The sequence below is a fragment of the Corvus kubaryi genome, unplaced genomic scaffold (genome assembly GCF_017639235.1).
Source record: "Corvus kubaryi isolate FWS band 111438036 unplaced genomic scaffold, C.kubaryi_AGA036_p1.0 37384, whole genome shotgun sequence".
Taxonomy (NCBI): Eukaryota; Metazoa; Chordata; class Aves; order Passeriformes; family Corvidae; genus Corvus; species Corvus kubaryi.
In genome coordinates this window covers 346454-365578 of record NW_024581126.1, presented here as the reverse complement: position 1 = coordinate 365578, position 19125 = coordinate 346454, and the positions used below count along the sequence as shown (strand labels likewise).

At 49.9% G+C, this 19125-nt stretch overlaps 1 protein-coding gene across 2 annotated transcripts in view; it reads right to left on the bottom strand.

Annotated features, from left to right (window-relative positions):
* Nucleotides 1-19125, bottom strand: part of PLCB2 (phospholipase C beta 2) — a 42841-nt gene that overhangs the window by 1560 nt on the left and 22156 nt on the right. For both annotated transcript variants that reach the window (XM_042035527.1, XM_042035528.1), the window contains exons 7-30: nucleotides 18691-18766; nucleotides 18232-18332; nucleotides 17755-17921; nucleotides 17418-17564; nucleotides 17092-17249; nucleotides 15120-15202; nucleotides 14665-14749; nucleotides 13344-13515; nucleotides 12494-12591; nucleotides 11701-11797; nucleotides 11495-11579; nucleotides 11091-11215; nucleotides 10005-10159; nucleotides 9483-9647; nucleotides 8414-8513; nucleotides 8042-8146; nucleotides 7009-7094; nucleotides 6827-6923; nucleotides 6604-6657; nucleotides 5893-6103; nucleotides 5523-5694; nucleotides 4433-4509; nucleotides 2689-2784; nucleotides 2341-2398 (exon numbers count right to left, since the gene is read on the bottom strand). In XM_042035527.1, coding sequence (XP_041891461.1) covers nucleotides 2341-2398; nucleotides 2689-2784; nucleotides 4433-4509; nucleotides 5523-5694; nucleotides 5893-6103; nucleotides 6604-6657; nucleotides 6827-6923; nucleotides 7009-7094; nucleotides 8042-8146; nucleotides 8414-8513; nucleotides 9483-9647; nucleotides 10005-10159; nucleotides 11091-11215; nucleotides 11495-11579; nucleotides 11701-11797; nucleotides 12494-12591; nucleotides 13344-13515; nucleotides 14665-14749; nucleotides 15120-15202; nucleotides 17092-17249; nucleotides 17418-17564; nucleotides 17755-17921; nucleotides 18232-18332; nucleotides 18691-18766 — 2770 coding nt within the window. The remainder of the gene's footprint in view (nucleotides 1-2340; nucleotides 2399-2688; nucleotides 2785-4432; nucleotides 4510-5522; nucleotides 5695-5892; nucleotides 6104-6603; nucleotides 6658-6826; nucleotides 6924-7008; nucleotides 7095-8041; nucleotides 8147-8413; nucleotides 8514-9482; nucleotides 9648-10004; nucleotides 10160-11090; nucleotides 11216-11494; nucleotides 11580-11700; nucleotides 11798-12493; nucleotides 12592-13343; nucleotides 13516-14664; nucleotides 14750-15119; nucleotides 15203-17091; nucleotides 17250-17417; nucleotides 17565-17754; nucleotides 17922-18231; nucleotides 18333-18690; nucleotides 18767-19125) is intronic.

The following is a 19125-nucleotide window of genomic DNA, read 5'->3' as shown; positions in this document are numbered from 1 at the left end:
CACACACAGGCACAGGGATTCAAGTACTCACATAAAGCCACTTGGGTACAGGCATACATGGACACAGACCCAGACACCTGGCTGTAGACACATACGGACAGTCACAAGGACACTGAGGGAGATGGACCCAGGCACAAAGGGACACAGACACCCGTGGCCACATGCTCACACAAGGACACAGACATGGACATAGACATGCACACAAACACACACCTGGCCACAGACACCAACATGCTCATGTAAACGGACACAGATACGGACACACCAATCTGGATGGACACGCAGAGACAGACACTCACACAACTGGATACAAACACGGAGAAACACAGATGCTCACACCTGGACATGCACGCCTGGAGCCAGACACACACACCCCTATATACAGACAAATGAACAGAGAGGGACACAGACACAGGACATGGACACACATGGATACAGACACAACAGGGACACATGGACACAAGCAGACACATAGGCATGGACCCAGGCAGACATGGACACACACATGGCCATACACACAAACAATGGCAGACACATGGATAAACACAGACACAAATGGACACACTGACACAAGAGATAGACACGGACGCATAGACTCACACTGATGCACATGGACACACACGAACACAGGCAGACGTGTGGACAGATACAGATGTAGACAAACGGACACGCACACTGACACAGGCAGACATGGATACACACATAGGCACATGGACACAGACACACAGAGGCAGACACGTGGATGCACACGTGGATGTACATGCACACACACGCCTAGGCAGAGGCGAAGGGACATGCGGACAGCTGGATACAGCCATATGGACACACATACACACACCTGGACATGGGGACACAGGCAGAGACACATGGGCACAGACATGGACACATGGAAGTGCATGGACACAAAGACACATGAACATAGACTCGGGCACAGGCACACAGAAATACACACAGACACACACATGGACACAGACTCCCACAAGAAAATGGACACAGATGCACACAGACCTGGACACACACTCACAGAAGGACATGGACAGAGATGGACACAGGCACCTGGACATGGACAGACACAGACTGTCTGGACAAAGAGGGACACAGACATGGGGACACACACAAGGACACAGCTAGAGATGGACAGGGACAGACACAGAGGGACACAGTCACAAGGCCACTGATGGAGATGGATACAGACACCTGGACACACCCACCCATGGACAGATACAGACAGATGGACACCCAGACATGGAGACACACACAGGAACACACACACACCCCCTAGCACAGGCACACAAAGACACTCCTGAGCACAAGGACAGACAAACATGGACACAGACACAAAGGCTCTCAAAGACACAGGGACACACAGAAACAGACACCTGCATGGACATAGGAACAGAAAGACATGTAGACACACAGACATGCAAGGACACAGACACCCCCACACCTGGACACATGGACAGATACACACAGCACACAACAACAGACACCTGGTCACAGGGACACACACATAGATACAGACATAGATGGACAAACAAACATACATGGATAAACACACACAAGGACACAGACTCCTGGACATAGAGACACATGGACACACAGATACAGACACACATGCACACTTGGATGCATGGATGCACACAGACACAAAGTATCTCTGACACAGGGATACATGGAGACACAAACACACGGACATAGACACATGGACAGGCACAGATGGACTCACACAAGGACACGCAGACATACATGGACACAGGGACAAATGCGTAAGACACACAGACATGCATGGACACAAAGACACCTGGACATAGATGGGCATGCAGATACACACAGGGACATACAGACACAGGGACACAGGCAAATGAACACACAGACAAAAAAGGGCAGGTACACATGGACACAGACACACAGGTGGACACAGACATACAAACATGGACACGTGAACATAGAAACATACAAAGACAAACAGGGACGCACACATGGATTCAACACAGAGACATGGACAGACACAACCACACACAGAGATATGGACAAACAGACACAGCTGGACAAATAGCCCCACATAGCCGTTCAGACACACACAGACATGGATGGACATGTGGACTCACATGCCAACACTCACTGAGGGACACTCACTGACAGACACAGACTCAGCATTGTCTGGCACCGGGTCTCCAAAGGGCAGAGCTGGGGTCCTTGAGGTGTCTCTCCTCCTGCCAGGCTTTCCCCTTGTTCCCGAGCCGTGGGTTACAAATGCCCCAGACACACTGACCAAGCTCTCCCTGACACCCCCTTGCAGAACCCAGAGCCACTGGGGCAGCCTGACCCCGCAGAACTCACCCGTTTGACTGTCTGCACCACTTCCTGAATGTGGGAGTTGTTAATTTCTTTCTTCAACCTTTAAAGGAAAGTATAAAACCCTGTAAAATCCAGCTGTTGTTCTTCCATAAAACCCATCTGTCAGTACTGATCAGTGCCATACTGATCAACAGGCATGTTACATGCCCACACTGTCCTGCCACAGGGAGAAGCTGCTGTAATTTTAGGCAGGACAAATAAAGCACCACTCAAATTTGGCTGAGCCATAAGGCAAATAACTGGATGCAAAATTCTACTTTTTCAGCTTCCAAGTCAGCAGGAGACCCTGCATCCTGCACAGACAAAGCCCAGGAACATCCACTCCCACACCTCTCCTGAGCAGCCTTGTCACTGGTACTCCTCAGCATGGCCTGGACCCGCTCCATTCTCTTTGCCTCCATCCGCTTCTTAATGTCTTTAATGTTGCTGTGGAGAGAAGAGAGGAGATACAGGCCTGGTTACAGCCCCAGCCAGCAGAGCCATCCTCCATCCACAGCTCTCTGGAGCACTCCGCTGTCCAGAAACACCAAGTGTACGAGACTGTGCAGCAGAAGGCCTGGAGTCTTAAGGATATTTTAACTCCTGAGTCAGGACATGTCCTGCCCCAGCAGTGGAGGCAGCACATGCTAAAAGCAAGGGTGAGAAAGAACAAGCGTACAGGAAATTTTCCCTCCTCCACCTTCCCAGTTTCCAAGTCTATCCTTCAGTATCTGTGCATGTATCATGTTCCATGATGTCACTCATACTTTGGAGTTTACCTCTACTTTTGGATTTCATAGCTCCTTGCCCTGAGAGGAACAGTACTTAATTTATACACAATGTGACAGAGGCACCTGAGACATTCACTGGGCGTCCCACCCTTCTTTCCTATGAGAAACAGTGAGCAATCACTTCCCTCTTCTCTTGCAGACCATTCATGATTTACACATTCCTGTCACATTCCCTCAAACATCTGTTCTCCTAGCTGTCCCATTTAATTCCTTTTTGTGCACAAATTCCTCCTCAGTGCTGGCTGTTCTTCTTGCTCTTTCAAAGACTTTTTTGTTTGAAATGGCACACTGAAAAGGGGACAGCTCTATACAGACACATCCAGTGGCACAAGGCTGACTCAATCTTTTTTTTTTTTTTCCCTCTACCATTCCCAAAATCCTGTTTGCCACTTTGGCCACTGCAGACCTGGGAATGAAGAGCATCCACAACAGCTGAAGATCTCTTACCTGAGTGCCAACACCAGTGCACAGCTGGGCTATGGCCAGGGTTTTCAATTCAGATTATTTTATATTTATTCTTGCTGAACTGAACTGCCATTTTGTTGCCTGTTGCTCCAGATCTTGAAAACCTTCTGGAGCTTCTCCCAGCCAGATAAAGATGTGACTGTACTAATGACATCCTACTGTCAGCAAACCATTATCTGGCTAATCACCTGCTTCCTTCGACTTGCCTGAATATACTGAATAGCTGAGAAAAGAGACTCTGGCTTGGGACAGGACACAGAAAGAGGGAGTTTTATCTGAACTCACAACTAAATACTGAGAGAGGATTTAATGGGAAGGAGCAATGAGTAAGGAGTTTAGCTTCAGGACAAAACTCCTGCAAGAACAAATGGATACATGTCTGGCTAGAAACTGGTCAATTGATTCTGCCAGTTTGTTTAAACACTGGAGCCAAAATGCTCAATTCACTTAGAGGATGGAGCAGATCAGTCCCTTGAAGGGATTAATGTGAGGTCCTGACTGCAAGAGACAGAGGTGGCAGCCAGGGACCAGCAGTGCTATTTCCTATCCTTCCCCATCAGTGGCTCCAGGCTGCTCACTGCAGATGGAACACTGTATCCTGCTTGGCATCTCGTGGCAGGAACGCTGTTCTGGGGAATCACAAGAGGCATCTTCCCCCCATACCACTGGGTGAGATTCCATGTTACATCCCCCTGCTTCCATTTCTTGCCAAAGGGAAAAAAAGGCTTCTCTTCTCCCACCCTCACTCCCTGGCTGCAGAGCAAAGCTTTGAGATCCAGCAGGAAGTGCTGGCCTGGAGCAGAACTGGGCATTATTTGGGATTCCACTGCCATGTTTACCTTTCTGACGTGTCCCTCAGCACCCGCAGCTCAGCTGCCTGCTTCTCCTTAGCCAGCTCCAGGATCCTGGCAACTTGCTGTTCAAGGGATGGACACAAGACCAAAAGGGAACAAAACCAGGATGAGACACTGCCCCCCATCTGTATCCAGTTGCACCCAAGTCAGCTGTACACCTCCCTGCATTGAATTCCAGGAGCCACAAATTCTGAATCCATGAGGCTCGGTGTGAACACTGGCACAGCAGTGAGCTCAGCTGTACACACAGGCCCCACTGTGCCAGTGGAGTGACACTTGTGAGACAGGAAGGTTTCATCCCTGGCTCCTCTCCCAGGTAAGAAGCCTGATTCCCAGGTGAGCCAGTGCCCAAGTGTTATTTTCCCTTCAGGGTTGCAGAGTTTGCAAGGAGCTTGTGAAGCCTAAGGTGCACCAGGGAACTGAAGATTTAAGGTGTATCGGTGCAAATTCCTGCAGAAAACACTAATGGGAAAAGGCATCCCAAGCCTGGAATCACTCCTCCTTCACTGGAACAGATAGCATATGCTGCATTTACCACCACCACCTATGGCCTGCACTCTGTCCCCAGGCGCCACCACGGCTCCTGCTGGCCTCGGCTGAGCTCAACCTGCAGGACTCCCCTCACCTGGACTCTGACTTCCACCAAGTCAAACAGCAGAAGATGCTCTGATGGTGCCACTGGTGAACCCTCAGCCCACCTCCACATCACCCCAGCTTCTCAGGGTTCCTGGGCTCCCAGAGAGGTGGCACCTGGCAATGTGTGAAGCCACTAAACACCACATTAACTCTGTGCTAAGCCATTGGAAGAGCTGGAGCAGATGGAGCCTGATGTGCTCCAGGGCAATGCTGCTCTTTTTTTAAAAAACAGCAGACAAAAAAATGTTTCTGCAGGATTTTTAGGGCTTCTAACAAATAAGTTTCATGTCTTCATTCTCAGTTACCTGGCATAGACCTGACAACGCGTGTGCCAGGTGTGTTCTGGGGCCACATTCCCAAGCTCAGCTTAGTGAATAACTTGGGATTTCTTGGGCTGTCCCAGGATACATTTTCAGGTGACAGCCCTCGCAGCCCTCACCTCAGTGGCATGCTGCTCTTTTTTCCTTCGGATCCGATTGTGGTGCTCCTCCCCGAGGCAGATGAGGTCCATCTCCAGCCTCTCCCTCAGCTCCACAAGCCAGCAGTGATCGATGCTCTCTGCTGCTTTTACAGGATTTGCACTGGTACCAGCATCACTTGGGGTCACACTCCTGCAGAGGAGAATCAGGGCCCATGCTGCTTCTCGCCATGCCAGTATAATCCCAACCTTCCCACCTGTCCTCAGTGGGAACAACCCCCCTGGGTTGCAGATACCTGCACTGCTCCGTCTTCCTGCAGAGAAGGGGAGCCCATGTTTCCCTGGGGATCCTTGTTTTGGTTTGGGAAAGTGACCCCTGGGCTGTGGTTACCTCTTCTTCTGGGTTTTCCTTGTGCGTATCGTCCTTTTCTTGCCCCCAGGACAGGCCAGCTCGGAAAAGAGTGCAGAGTATTTCTGCAGCAGCTCCTCCCTCTGTTTGCTTCCCTTCTGCTCCAGCTCCCTCAGCTCCTTCTCCTGCCTCTTCAGCAGCTTCAGGAAGCGCTTCTTCTGCTGCAGCTCAGCAAGGCTGATTGTCTCAGGCTCTGAAACACAAAATAAAAAGGCTAAGCAGGGCCAGCTCCTTCCCAAGGCTTGGAGTGAGGAAACTGGAGCATACAGCTCCAACACATGTCCCTAATCACCACATCCACACCAGAGCCCCCTCTGCTCCACACCATGGCATGCCTCTCCCCAGGTACATATTCTGTCCTGGGGAACACTTTCGTTTAGGATTAACTTCTAAAAAAGCAATGTACATGACAGTTACTTGCCAACATATCCTGAGTGAAACAGGTTTCCCCTTGTGCCTTCAATTTGGTTTTGAGGCACAATTAGGCCCCATGCTTGCAGGAATTGGCATCACACTGCATTCAGACATCCAGGAGCAGGTGAACAACACACTGCACAGGAAGTGCAGATGTGCTGAAGGAAACCTGTCCTTGGGCCCCAAGATTCCTAGGATTTGTCTTTACTGCTGGCTACACCTTGGGAATGTAAGATGACAGGCAGGGCCTCAGCCCACGTGACCAGCACGAGGAGTTACCTGCCATCTGCATCACTTCTAACACAGCTTCATCCTTGGTGAATACTGCTGCTCCTGAAATCCCAAAAGAGGTTCCTGTTAACGTCCCATCTTGGATGTCCAGGTTGGAAATAGCCAGTGGAGAGCTCACCAGAACACAGGCCATGTGAAGAATGTTGGTGTCAGTACAGAAGAAATTAAGCTGCCAAGATTCCTGAATGCTTGAAAACTCTTGGAAACTTACCTGTGGACCCATTAGAGGGAGGAATGCTGGGTTTCCCAGTGGAGCCTGCCACCCCGTTAGTCTCAGCAGATGAGAGGTTTGTCTGTGTGCCAGACCTCTAAAACAAAGAGGTAAATGAAAACTCTTATTTCAAGCTGAATCCATGCAAGGTGCTCTAGAGAACAGAACCTGGAAAAACTCACCTCCCCTGAGGCATCCTTGAGCTTCACCAAGCGCTTGTCCTGCAGGTTGAAGAACTTGATGGGATTGGTGAGGGCAATAGTGAGATCTGGAAACAGAGACAAGGGCTTGGCTTGGACAGCAAACAACTCATCAACTCATTTTCCCTGCCCAGCACAGGACACTGCGAAGAAGGAATAGTTTGTGTTCTCTGCTTGAAACCAGCCTCTCCCTGACAGCACAAGGGAGGGAGGAAGGGAACTTCCTTCACCTCAATCCCAGCCCAAGGCCATGACTCACAACTTATAATTCAGGGCAGTTCTGTGAGGTGATTTTGAGAACTCTGCTCCCAAAATCCAGGGCCAGAGTAAGACTTTTCTCACCTGCACAGCTCCCTGCTCCAATTCCAGTCCAATGTTGTATAAACCTCATCTTTCCTATAAAAATGCGATAAACCCACTTTATCAGGATTTCCCCATTGAATAAGGTTCATTTATATGAACACAGGGGAGGAGAGAACAAACATAAGAAGTATTCACAAGAGCTCCTGTGGCTGACACTGTTGCACTCTGTGTGGGTTTGGTCATGACTGTTGATCCCTCCAATAAGGCTTCTGTCTCATCCAGCTGTGACCCTTCTCAAAGGAAGGTCCCCATATCTCAGTACCAGCAAGAACCCTCCTTCTCTTCCAACAGGGAAGAACATCACTCCTAAAATCTCCCCTTCTCCACAGCCCCTGAGAGATGTCACCTATTCTCTCAAGGAAACCTCTCCCTGCCTCTGAACGACAGTAGGGCTGAGCCATGCCACACTGGAGCCTGGTACACCTGCACTGCACCTCAGGTGGGAACCAGGCACAGCGGCAGTGGGAGCCTCCATACTCTTCCCAAGGCTGCAAGGCTACAGCTGTCACAGGATGCTGGCATGTGCTCAAGTCCCACCCTGACAAGGAATTGAGGGCACAGCAGGAAAGCACTTCCCAGGCTGGAAAAATGCTTCTGAATCAGAGTTTGGAGGAGGCCACAAGCACCCCCTGCGCATTCCAGCGCACCCTACCTGCCCAAGCATCCGGCACGTAGTCCTTGATCTCCAGGAACATAAAGAGGGCGGGCATGGTGAGCGGCATGTTGCTCTCGCTGCGCAGGCACACGTGGTGGTAGCCTGGGGCAGAGAGGAGAGGGAGCTGAGCTGGCAGCATCCTGTCCCTCCCTGTCTCCCTGCTCCAGCAGCCCAAGGCCCTCTTTACAGGAGGGCATGGGGAGTATATCATAGGATAAAGCCAAGGCCATGACAAGATAGATTTGAAGGTTACACTGCCTCAGGCATGGAGATTAAGGAGCGATGTATGCAGCTGTTTGTATCATCTTTATGGCTCCCACTGGACAGGTCTCAAGGGCACAAAAGCTGAAGGAATTTCCACTGATTTACCTGGGTGCATTGCGATGAGGGGAATGATACGCTGGCCAACAAACTTCCCTCCTTCTTCCCAAGCCACAATTTTGAGAGAAGCCAACTCAGGCATCATGATCTAAGGCAAAAGCAGAGTAAGGCACCAGTGTCCTCACTTCTAACTCCTGAAAGCAGCATCCTCCTCCTCCTTCCAACCAACCAATTTCATCTCTTCAAGGATGGCACTGCCTATTTCTGCATCTTGTAATTTAAGGGCACACTTTATCGTAGACAGCTGAATGCCCAGAAACTCCACCAAACGCAGGCTTCTCAGCCTGCCCCGGATCACAGGTTACCTAAAGACAAAACCAGGGCAACAAACCCTCCACACCACTGCTTCCAGGAAGCAACTCACTGGAGAATGGAATGAACCGGGATGGATACTTTAGCAAACATGGTAACATTGCTATAAGGGTTTTTGACTTCCTCCTTTCCTGTTTTCTTGTGCCATAAAATGAACTCAAAATTATTCTGCCAGGAGTGAAGTCTCAGAGTGTTTCTGAAAGGAGAATATTTCAGCCAATTAGGCTGAAAATATCTGTAGCTTCATACTGTGCCTGACAGATTAATTGTGTAATGTGTACTTGACTTAACTTCCCTGTGCCCTACAGCTGGATTGGGGATCACTGAATTCTTGTTGGGGAGAGACAGGGCAGCTTTCTATGTTCTGGCACAACTGGAAACCGGTCGCATTACTGCTCCAGTTTGGCTGTTTCTCACTGACAGTTTAACCACAGACATTCAGTTCCTTTCTGGTGCTGGAAGTTTTCCAAACTGATCGGTCTGAAGAGGGCATCACAGAGGGGAGACTTTGGATGCCTTTTACTTCCAGAACCATTCCCAGCTACCCCCTGTCTGTTCTGGGAAATATTGATGGAGAGTTGTTTTGGATATTGTTGTTTGGATGTTACCTGAGTGTGTCCAAAGCCAGGCCTGATGTCTCCAGAAGGGGGTCCCTTCTACTGGCACTGACCTCTCCTGAGGCAGTGCTCACGGCCATAAGGAGCTTTAAGGATTCTCTGTCTAAATTACTACCAAATCTTCTCACCTTTTCAAAAACAAAAGCCTCCTCTTTCCACACAGGGTTAATGGAGTTGGCCGTGGAGGTCAGTTTGGTTCTGTGTTTGCGTTTGGCGTCCCTTGGCAGCCCAAGGAGCTCCACTTCCACGTAGGTCTTCACGCTGCGGTCTGAGAGGAACTGACCAGAGAGTACCTGTGAACAACACACACAGAGTTAGAAACTGCTGGGAAGAAAAAAACAGAAGGACCCACGCATTCCTTCTCCCCAAAGTCACTCTCCCACCCCAAAACAGCTTTTCTGCTCCAGCTCTTCTTTTACCTCCACCCCTATTTCTTGCTTCAGCACTTCCTCCCTCCCCACCAGCACAGCCTTGGCTGCCTCTGCACAGCAGATGCTCATTTTCCATTTTCATGTGATTGTGATTAATTTAAAATAGTGACAAGCCTGGGAGTTGCCACAGTAACGCCTTCCCCCAGGACTCCACGGGTTCATGGGGCACTGAGAGTCCCTCTGGGTGACACAGGACAGGGTCCTCCAGGCTGTACTTGCCGTGACAGAGACAGTAGTGGCCACCAGCCCATCGATGTGGTCCACGGAGAAGGGATCAAACTGCTTGTTGGGTCGCCGCATGAACTCGTGCTTGAGCAGGTACCCACACTGCCCGTTGAACTCAAACAGGGCCATGTTCTGCTGCATGGGGACATCTGAGAGCAGAGCAACACAGTGAGACAGGGCTGGGAGGAACAGGCAGCCTGTCTGCTACGAGGGAGCTGAAAGCTGCCGGAAGCTTCCAGCCCCTGCCAGCCCACAGCTCACAAAGCCATCTTGAAAACTAATTAAGCCTCTCAGCACCCTACAGGGAAAAATATTGCAGCAGCTGTTGTAAGGAAGGGAAGTGGTTTGCTTGCACTTGCTCCTTAAGTCATGGGCAGAACTAAATTAAAACCTGCTTTAAGGAGCACCCGCTATTTTTGGGTGGGAATAAGTAAGTGCCTAAGCCCCTCTGCTCCTTCCCCCTTTCATTTTGGGGAGTCCATCTTCTGTCTGACACTTCTGAGGACACTGCCTGGTGGTTTCTGCACCTGCCTGCACTGTGTCATCCTCTTCGGAACCAACCTTGCACTCACTCCCTTTTGTTTCCTATGCTCTATACAAAACACAGCCCTCTGAGGAAGGAAGAGAGGTAAGGAACAGCTTTCTCTCAAGGCTTTTCTTTCCTTCTTATGCTGGTTGTGCAGCAAGGAAAGGCCCTTCCTCCCTGTTCAGGTCAAAATCCTGGAAATAATGGCACAGACAGGTCAGTGCTGTGGCCAGATGGAGCTGTGCCTCTGCCTTGTAGAGGTAGCAACTTGGGGGACAGGGGCTGCAGGTGCCCTCATGGATGTGATTCAGTGTGACACTGTGGAACAGGACAGCCAGCGACAGTGCCCAGGCACACAGTGACAGCAGCCCACGTGTGTGCATACCAGCTCTGTGCTGGGCATGGAAAAGTGCTGTTGGTTTGTGGGAGATAAGTCAGAGGAGAACAGCACTTGGGAAAAGGCAGCAAAGGAAGAGACAGGGACAAGGAGCACCCAGAGACCAGCACCACTTGACCTAACCTGCTCAGAGGCTGGAGGACACCCTGACACTCACCCATGGTCTGGAAGTTGAGTGCCACCATCTGACAGCCAATATTCCAGAACATCTGGGGCTGGTAATTGGAGGAGTCCATCCGGGTGCCTTTGGGGTAAATGCGGCTCATCTGCCGCTTGTTGTATCTACAGGCTCTATAGGAAGCAAGTCGGGAGAGCTCCTGTTGTGCCCTGGGGCCAGCCCACATATTCCCATTATAAAAACTGTTGGAGCTCTGCTACCAAATGCTCAGAGCCATCCAGACACGACCCTGGAGAGGCCCAGGCTCCTCTTCCATACACTTTCCTCTTAAGGACAAGCATCTGGCAGCCTTGACATTGGCTACAGCAGGATGCATCCTGTCAAGAATCTCCCTCGCACTCCAAGCACCCAGTGGCACTGGAAGAGGGCTGCCAAAAGGATACTCTACAAACTGCATGGGGAACTTGCTCAGTAGATCACAAGCCTTCATCTCGGTGAAGGAAGAGATGACGTAACTCCGGTTCTTCTCTGGAAACAGGAGATGATAAAGCATTTAGGAGCAAGGCACGCCCAGTCCCGTTCCGTGTAGGGGAACGACGGATCCAGGAAGCACTTGGCCTGGATTCCAAAGGGACTGAGCTTGACTTACTGGCAGAGACCTCGAAGGAGTTGAATTTGATGGGCTGTATGTAGTTAACCAGGCTGGACATCTCCTCATAGGCCGTCACTTCCAGGCCAGCTGTGCCCTGAGCAGAAAATGATCCAAAAGGAAACAGATGAAGAGACCTTTCCTGGAGATGAAACAAACTGCACCAGGGCCTCCCAGTCAAAGAGCTCTGGTGGCTGCCCTGACCAGAGTGCTCCAGTTTCTCTGGCTTCTCAGTCCTACAGTTCCATGGCAGGAAGGGGCACAGAATCTCCAGGCAACTGGGCAAAAATGGAACCAAGGCACATGGAGAGGTTCCAGGGAGGATGTACGAAGCCCAGGACCTCTTTGACCCATCATAACATGGAGTCTGGGACAAAGTGGGGATATTGTTTTTCCTTCTCTCCAAAGGATACCAGGGAGATGGAAATGGGAAGTACACTTTTTATTCAAGGGAAATGCTGATCTCCTCCCTCCCCCTTCAGCAGCAGCACTTTCACTAACAACTTCTCAGACCAAGGCTAAGCCTCTCCAACACCTCAAGGCAAACATTATCTCCAAATCATGCAGAGTCAGCAGTAACTCCTCTGCCACATTCTTTATGCTTGCAACGAAAATTCTCTTCTTCAGTTTCTCCTGGAAAAGTTTTGTTGAGTGGCAGATGGAAAGCTCCCAGCAGGTTCATTCCCCTTTGCACCTCTGGTTCATCTCTATTCAACAGGGTGAGGCCCCAGAGAAAAATGGAAGGCAGCAAAAATCCAGACAGAAAAGAAAAAGAACCCAACAGTGCCAGCACCTCATCTGACTGCATCTTTTTAATTTCTTCTTCATCCAGGTTTCTGAGCTGTTCATCCTCTTCCTCTGGCTCCTCTTCAGCCACATCACCTGCCCAGACTAAGCACACAGGCCCACATCAGTGGTATGGATCAGCAGGAAACCCTGCAGGTTGATGACAATGAAACACTCTGCCAGACCTCCCTACCAAGTAATGCTGGAACACTGAGGGGAAGAATCCTACAAATTTATTGGCCAAATCCAAATAAACTGGTACACTGAGCACGCCCAGGAGACCAAACCATTCCTGCTGCAGGCTTCCCTCACACTCAGGAGTGACAACCACTGGGCTGTTTCTCCTCCAAGATCACACATATTTGTGGGAATAAATGTCCATTTCCAGGTGTTCTGCAGCAGTGCTCACCTTGTCCTCACATGACTTCATGTGCTCTTACCATGACAGGGTCTGTTCTACCACAGGGGCCTTGAGGCCAAGAGGTGACAGGAAGGGAGGAGAGAGGGGCTGAAGGTTTTATGAACCTCCAAGACCCTCACGGTGAAGAACTAGGCTGTGGTGAATTTGTGGTTATCAGAGAGCTACAAGTAGTAACAAATTATTCCCCTTCTCTCAACCCAGAAGCCAGCATGTATCAGTGAATCACTAAGGGATGATGGGCAGGGTGTAAACGATTGTCACTTTTGGTTGGACTAAGTGCTCAAAGTATTATGAAGATTTCATTTCTCTTCCAATTTTATGCTGCTGCTTGGGATAACTGATTTAATGACTAGTGCTGTCTCGCCCCAAGCTCATACTGGGTGATTTGGAAGCTTTACCTATCAGTTTTATTAGTCCCACTTCCCTTCAAACATACCAGTATCTTCAGCATCCACAGAGGTTGGCTGCTCAATGGTTTCTGGTTCCACATTCCTCCCTTTCTTCAAAGAGGTCTGCCTCTTCCCAGACATAGATTGATTCTTTTTGTTTTTAATCAAGATTTTCCTTAAGAGATCCTTAGGACTTGGCAGAGGAACTCCTGGCTTCAGCTGCAACAGATAAACTTCATCACAGAGAGAATTCAAACACTCACCTCTCCTGTGCCAGCACAGAGACACATTTCTTACTCACTGTACACCTGATTTCCTCCATCTGCCAGCATATCCCACTAGATTAATGCAGATTTTTCCTAAGATTTCACCTGTGGTTTCAGACCAGCATTTTGCACCTCTCAGGCTCTGTCATGCTGCCTAGCCACCCATCTTGCTAAAAAAACACCTACACGGCCTGAAGGCATCTGCATACCTCTGGCTTCACATTCCACCTACTTCTCTCATTATCCCAGATCCTCAGTCCCTCATCAGCACTTGGGCCAGATTTAAACACTGCCTGCAGCAGATTTAAAAAAAGATCCCAGAGGAGGTGGCTCAAGACAAGGACATGTGACAGACTGCACAGACAGCAAAGGCCTGTTAATAGCTTAGCTGATCCCTTGAACTGTTCCCCGCCTCATCCCTCTGTTCCTATTGCCTGGACATGGGGCTGGACAGTGGGCAGCTGCTGCTGGCTCACTGCTACTTACCAGCTCTTCTTTGGGTCTCAGTACTTTCAAACAGAAGCTCGGGCCAGCTGCCCCTCCTCTACACACCCCAAGGACCTGCCTCATGCCCTGCAGAACACAGGCCCTGCTCAGATGTTCAAAACCATGTCCCCCTGGCAGGGCAGCTGTGACACCAACATGATCAGGGAGCACCAAAGGTGTCACTGGTCCCACAGAAATACCTATTGTACAGGTAAGATGAAGACTGGGGTCAAGCAGATGGGGAGATTTCCTCAGTTATTTCAAGCACATGGCACTGACCTGCCCACCTATGCCTGGAAGGGAATATTTCCAGGCTAGAAGCAGGATTAGGCCCTTGCTCCCATTTCCAAGTGCTGGCAGACAGAGCTGGACCAGTGCCATGTACAGAACACACCTGGAACCACTGGTACATCCTGGCCAGCCAGAGCTCAGTGCCCAGAGCCTGTGGGGTGATAGTGTTAAACCAGAAAACCTCTGTGACAGAGTCTTCCACCCATCCCTATGAACCAGGATCCATGTCCATGGCATTGCGCTCTTGTGGCACCTCCCAACACCAGAGTGACCAAGTTTTCCAGAAAGGCCTCCCCAGTGCCCTCCTGCCCCAGCTCCCTCGTACCGGGTACTTCTCCAGCGGCTCTGTCAGCAGCATGTCTCCAAAAATGGTTCGGCAGTACTCGGCCATCTTTGCCTGCTGCTTGGGCCTAGGAGAGATTAGGCAGGAATGAAGAGGAAAGCAAATGCCCAAATCCAGAGTTTGGCATGAACAACCACCTCGAGATCCATGTCCTCCACCCACAAAACCATCTCAGCTATGCAGATGTTGAGGTCCCATTCCCAAGCCAACTCCCATGCTCATACTCTGCAACTCCAAGGTAAAAGCCTGCACAACTGTGATCATTCCACTCTGCAGGTTAAGGCTCATCTTTCAGCTCTAACCCACCTCCAGTTGCTTCAGAAACCTCAATTAATGCTTCACTTCAGCTCAGCACTTGCCTAAAACCCAACAGCCCATGCCAGTGTATTTTCTGCTCTGGACACAGCAGGCAATTCTCCCAATCACCAGATACTCACGAGTCCACGTGGTTCTCGAAGGACAGGATCACAGGGTACGGAGATGTTTTAAAAGCACTTTCTGCAATGGCCTCGATGGCATCCTGAAGGAGAGGCCATGGTCAGAGAGAAGCTCAGCACTCAAGAACAGACACACAGCTGACCTCCCACTGAACAGACTCCAAAATTGTCTCTCAGGAGCTCCTTTCAAAGTCACTGAACTTCTCCCAGTAAGAAGGTGAGAAGTGTCATCTTTTTCACACCTGCCCAGATTCCCAGCTCCAGGGGATCCATGCTGAGCTAAACTCAACAGCTTGCAACAACACAAAGCTGAAGATACAAGTAGGCGAGTTTTTGGTCTTGCTGCATAGGTCAGTGTACACATCACTGCATGTGAGAGCATCTGGCCAGAAGGACAAAGCCCTGCCTGAAGCACCTTGAACTGGCACAGAAAGGTGTGTGCAGCACCAGATTAAACCACTGCAAACTCTATCCATACTTACCTCTGAACCTGCCCAATTTTCTATCATTATAAGCAGCATTTTCTGCTGCTTATAAAACCCTTTTGCCTGGCAGCAGAGAGAGATGGAGTGTTCAGTCACCAGCTGTGCTGACATTTCAAATGCAAATACCATGGAAACCTTCTCAGCATTAATGATGTAAGAAAAAATATTAATATTTTCCCCAAGCCCCTGTTAAACTGCCACAAACTTTTCACTATTTTCCCTTCTGGTGCTGCTAATTGGTAAAGAAGTACCATTTGTTCCTTTGCAATTACAGTCCCCTGATCATCCCAAATCATGGATCAGCCGTGACCTCAGCAGGAGGGTGGCTGCTCCTCTATGGACCACTGGGAGTCTGTCACAGAAGCCTCAAGGCTCTGAGGAGAAGCCTCAGACAATGCTACTAAAAGGCCACAGGAATTGCAGTAGAAGGAAGGACTATGTGTTATGTAAAATCAAAACCCAGCACATGCTGTGTTAGCAGGTTATAATTTCCTTGAGGACTGGTCCCAGGTTTCAGCAGAACTCTGCAATTACAGCAGCTACAAATGCCATTATTGCTGTTCTATCTGCAGTGAACTGCTGTGCAAAAAGCAGCAGTGATACCACAAGGCTTTGGAAATTACTGAGTCTGAGGATGACAATACCTCTGAGATTAAGGACTGGTTTGGTTGGTTGCTTCCTCCCCCCCCCACCCCCCGCCTAAATATTTTAGTAATAGTGAAGTGTGGGAACTGGGGGAAGATACAGAAGAAAAATACAGAGCTGGGAAAAACAATCTAAAGAGCCTCTACCTGTTGGCAGCAGCTGTAAAGGAGTGCAGAAAAAAAGTCAGTGTGATGCCTTTATTTGTAACCTGCAAGCTGTGAATAAATGCCCTGTACTGCCTGGCTTTGTGCTGTGCTTCCAAAGCCTGGGAGCTGAATCCTCAGGGAAGCCAGCTGCTCCATAGAACACATTCCAACACTCAGGTCATGAGGAAGGAATTGAACCCTATTCTTCCAAAAGCCTCCACTGGAGGCTGTCAGCCATATAAACCTGCTGCAGACAAGAAGATAAACTCATTTTAACTGTGTGTTTTCCAAAACCCATCCTGTTTGCTCCTCTGATGCGCCTCTATCTATAAATCCATCAGCCTCATGCCACATCCTGTCCATCCATCCTGTGACACAGCCATGTGTACACAGACACCTCTGCTCAGCCTTCTCTCCGTGGCTTCTGCCTGACTTCCCACATTTCCCTCATTCATTCATCCATCTTCATCCAGGTATCAACCTCTCTGCTATTCCTCCCATACCAAAAATGTACAAACTCCAACCTAGTGCTTATCTGTTCGCTTTTCCTTCTACCCACACATTCATTCACTTATCACCTCGCCATCAATCTTTTCCTTTCAAACATCTTTGCCCTCAGCCCATCCCTCTGGCTCCCTCAGCAATCAGTCTAAAAGCAGGCAGGGGAAAGCATCCATGGAAAAAGCTCTTCCCTACCTTGAAGAGGATCTCAGTTGTCATGGTGAAGCCGTGGGTGATGATGGGCTCCTCGTCCGGGGGCCGGCCCTTCCAGCAGTCCAGCTCCACGCAGCGGCAGCCGGACAGGAGTGTCTGGCGGTACATTTCGGGAGAGGATGTCCCAGAAAACTGCCCAGCTGCAGGAGAGAAGGTCAGCATTAGCTAGTCACACGGGACAGCTCCTGCTCAGTTGCAGGGTGACACTTCTTCCTGTCACACAGCATTTAGAGTCAGCACAGCCCTCAAAACCCGCAGGGCACACACATCTGCCCGGCTGATTGTGCCCTCCCCGATCCCGGCAGTACCTGTCAGATAGGTGTTGTGTGAGGAATTGATGTAGTAGTGCGAGAGGGGCTGGGTCATGTCTTGGTACAGCATCAGCTTGTCCAGCACTATCAGGTTGTTCTCGGGGCCACAGAGGAACCAGACCATCCCCTCTGGAGACAGCTGCCCTGCACAGCAAACACAGCTGTTAATGGTCCCCAAATAGAACAGTTCTGGCGCCTCTTTGGAAGTGCAACGCAAGGAGTTGCAGGAACCAGGCTGACTGCTCTCCTGGGAAGCAGGATGGCAGAAGGCATGAGATCTTCTGCTCTTTCATCCCACCCCTACAGCAAGAGCTTTGGGCTGAACAAGACTCACCTCTCTGGATGTTAAACCCGCTAGGCTCATACTTCTCTATCAGGCTCTGCACCTGCTCAGGTTTGGCTGGTGGGAAGAGGATGTCATTGAGGCGAGTGTCACGCTGCTTCTTGTTGATGAACTTTGCCAGGTGCTCTTTGGTCATGTAGGGCTTTGCTTTTAGATGGCTGAAGTGAGAGAATCACAGGGGGGGGCAGAGGTAAGGCCTGGCAATTACTGAGGAAATCTTTTCGCATAGGAGATGTTGATCCTTCCTCAGGCTGATCCTCCCTCTGGGCCCATGTATTTCAGGGTCCTGTAGCACAGTGAGGCCTCATCCTTTTCATTCAGGCTGTGAGTAAAGGCATTAAGTGACCTGGCATCCTGCCCTTCTAAAGCTTACGGCCAGACAAACCACATGGCATTAAATGCCCTCCTTTCTGTCTATCTTTTGCCACAAGAGATCAAGTTCTGGGCTGTGGCTTGAGGGAAACTTACTGTGAGGTAAATATCTCATCAATCTCAGGCCGCGGACACAGATTCATGAGGAACGTCTTGTACACAGGCTCTGGGAAGTCCTCAGGGTTGATAGCATCATTCTGAGAACGCAATGAAGACGTGTTAGGACCACAAACCTGTGACAGCTCTTACCTGTCACTGAACACCCACAGCTCAGCACTTGGCTGTGACAACCCCAGCAAGTGACAGGAACATCTGCCCGGGTGTTGCTGCTCCTTGTGCCACACAGGGCAAGTGCTGGAGTCACAAGTGTTACTGAAAGACAGTCAGAACTGATGCCAGCAGGCCAAAGTTAAGGCCTGGCAGTGGTAGAGTAAGGTAAGCAACTGCGAGCATCTCAGCTGATGGTTTTTCACAGCCAAGGGCATCCCAGTCAGGGCAGGGAAAATGATCCTTCTCAAGCTCATGAGACTTCTGGATATCCAGAGAAACCCTTACCTTGCTATTTGGCAGATGACAAGCACTTAATGCTTCTTCCACCCTCTTTTTGTCTGCAGGGAACATCTGAAAAATACTGACCAGACAGGCAAACAAACATCACCATGGGGCAGGAGGAGGTCAGGGGGCTGGAGCTGTGGGCAGTGCAAGACACTCCAAATGCACAGCAAGACAACTGTAAGCATGAACCAGCAAGGACAGACAGGGTTTCTCCAGGGGAGTAACTGAGGGACCGAGTTTGATAAACCTACACAGGAGTTTTTGACTGCTGATTTAAAGCAGAAGTTCTGTATTTCTGCTATGGACTCTGTTAGAGCCCTGTCACTCAAAATCCCTCTCCCACCTTTTCCTACACCTCTTGGAGGTGCTTCCCATGGTACTGTGGAGAAGTAACAACAACTGAACTTTCCCTCCTCTCAGAACATCCCTGTCAAC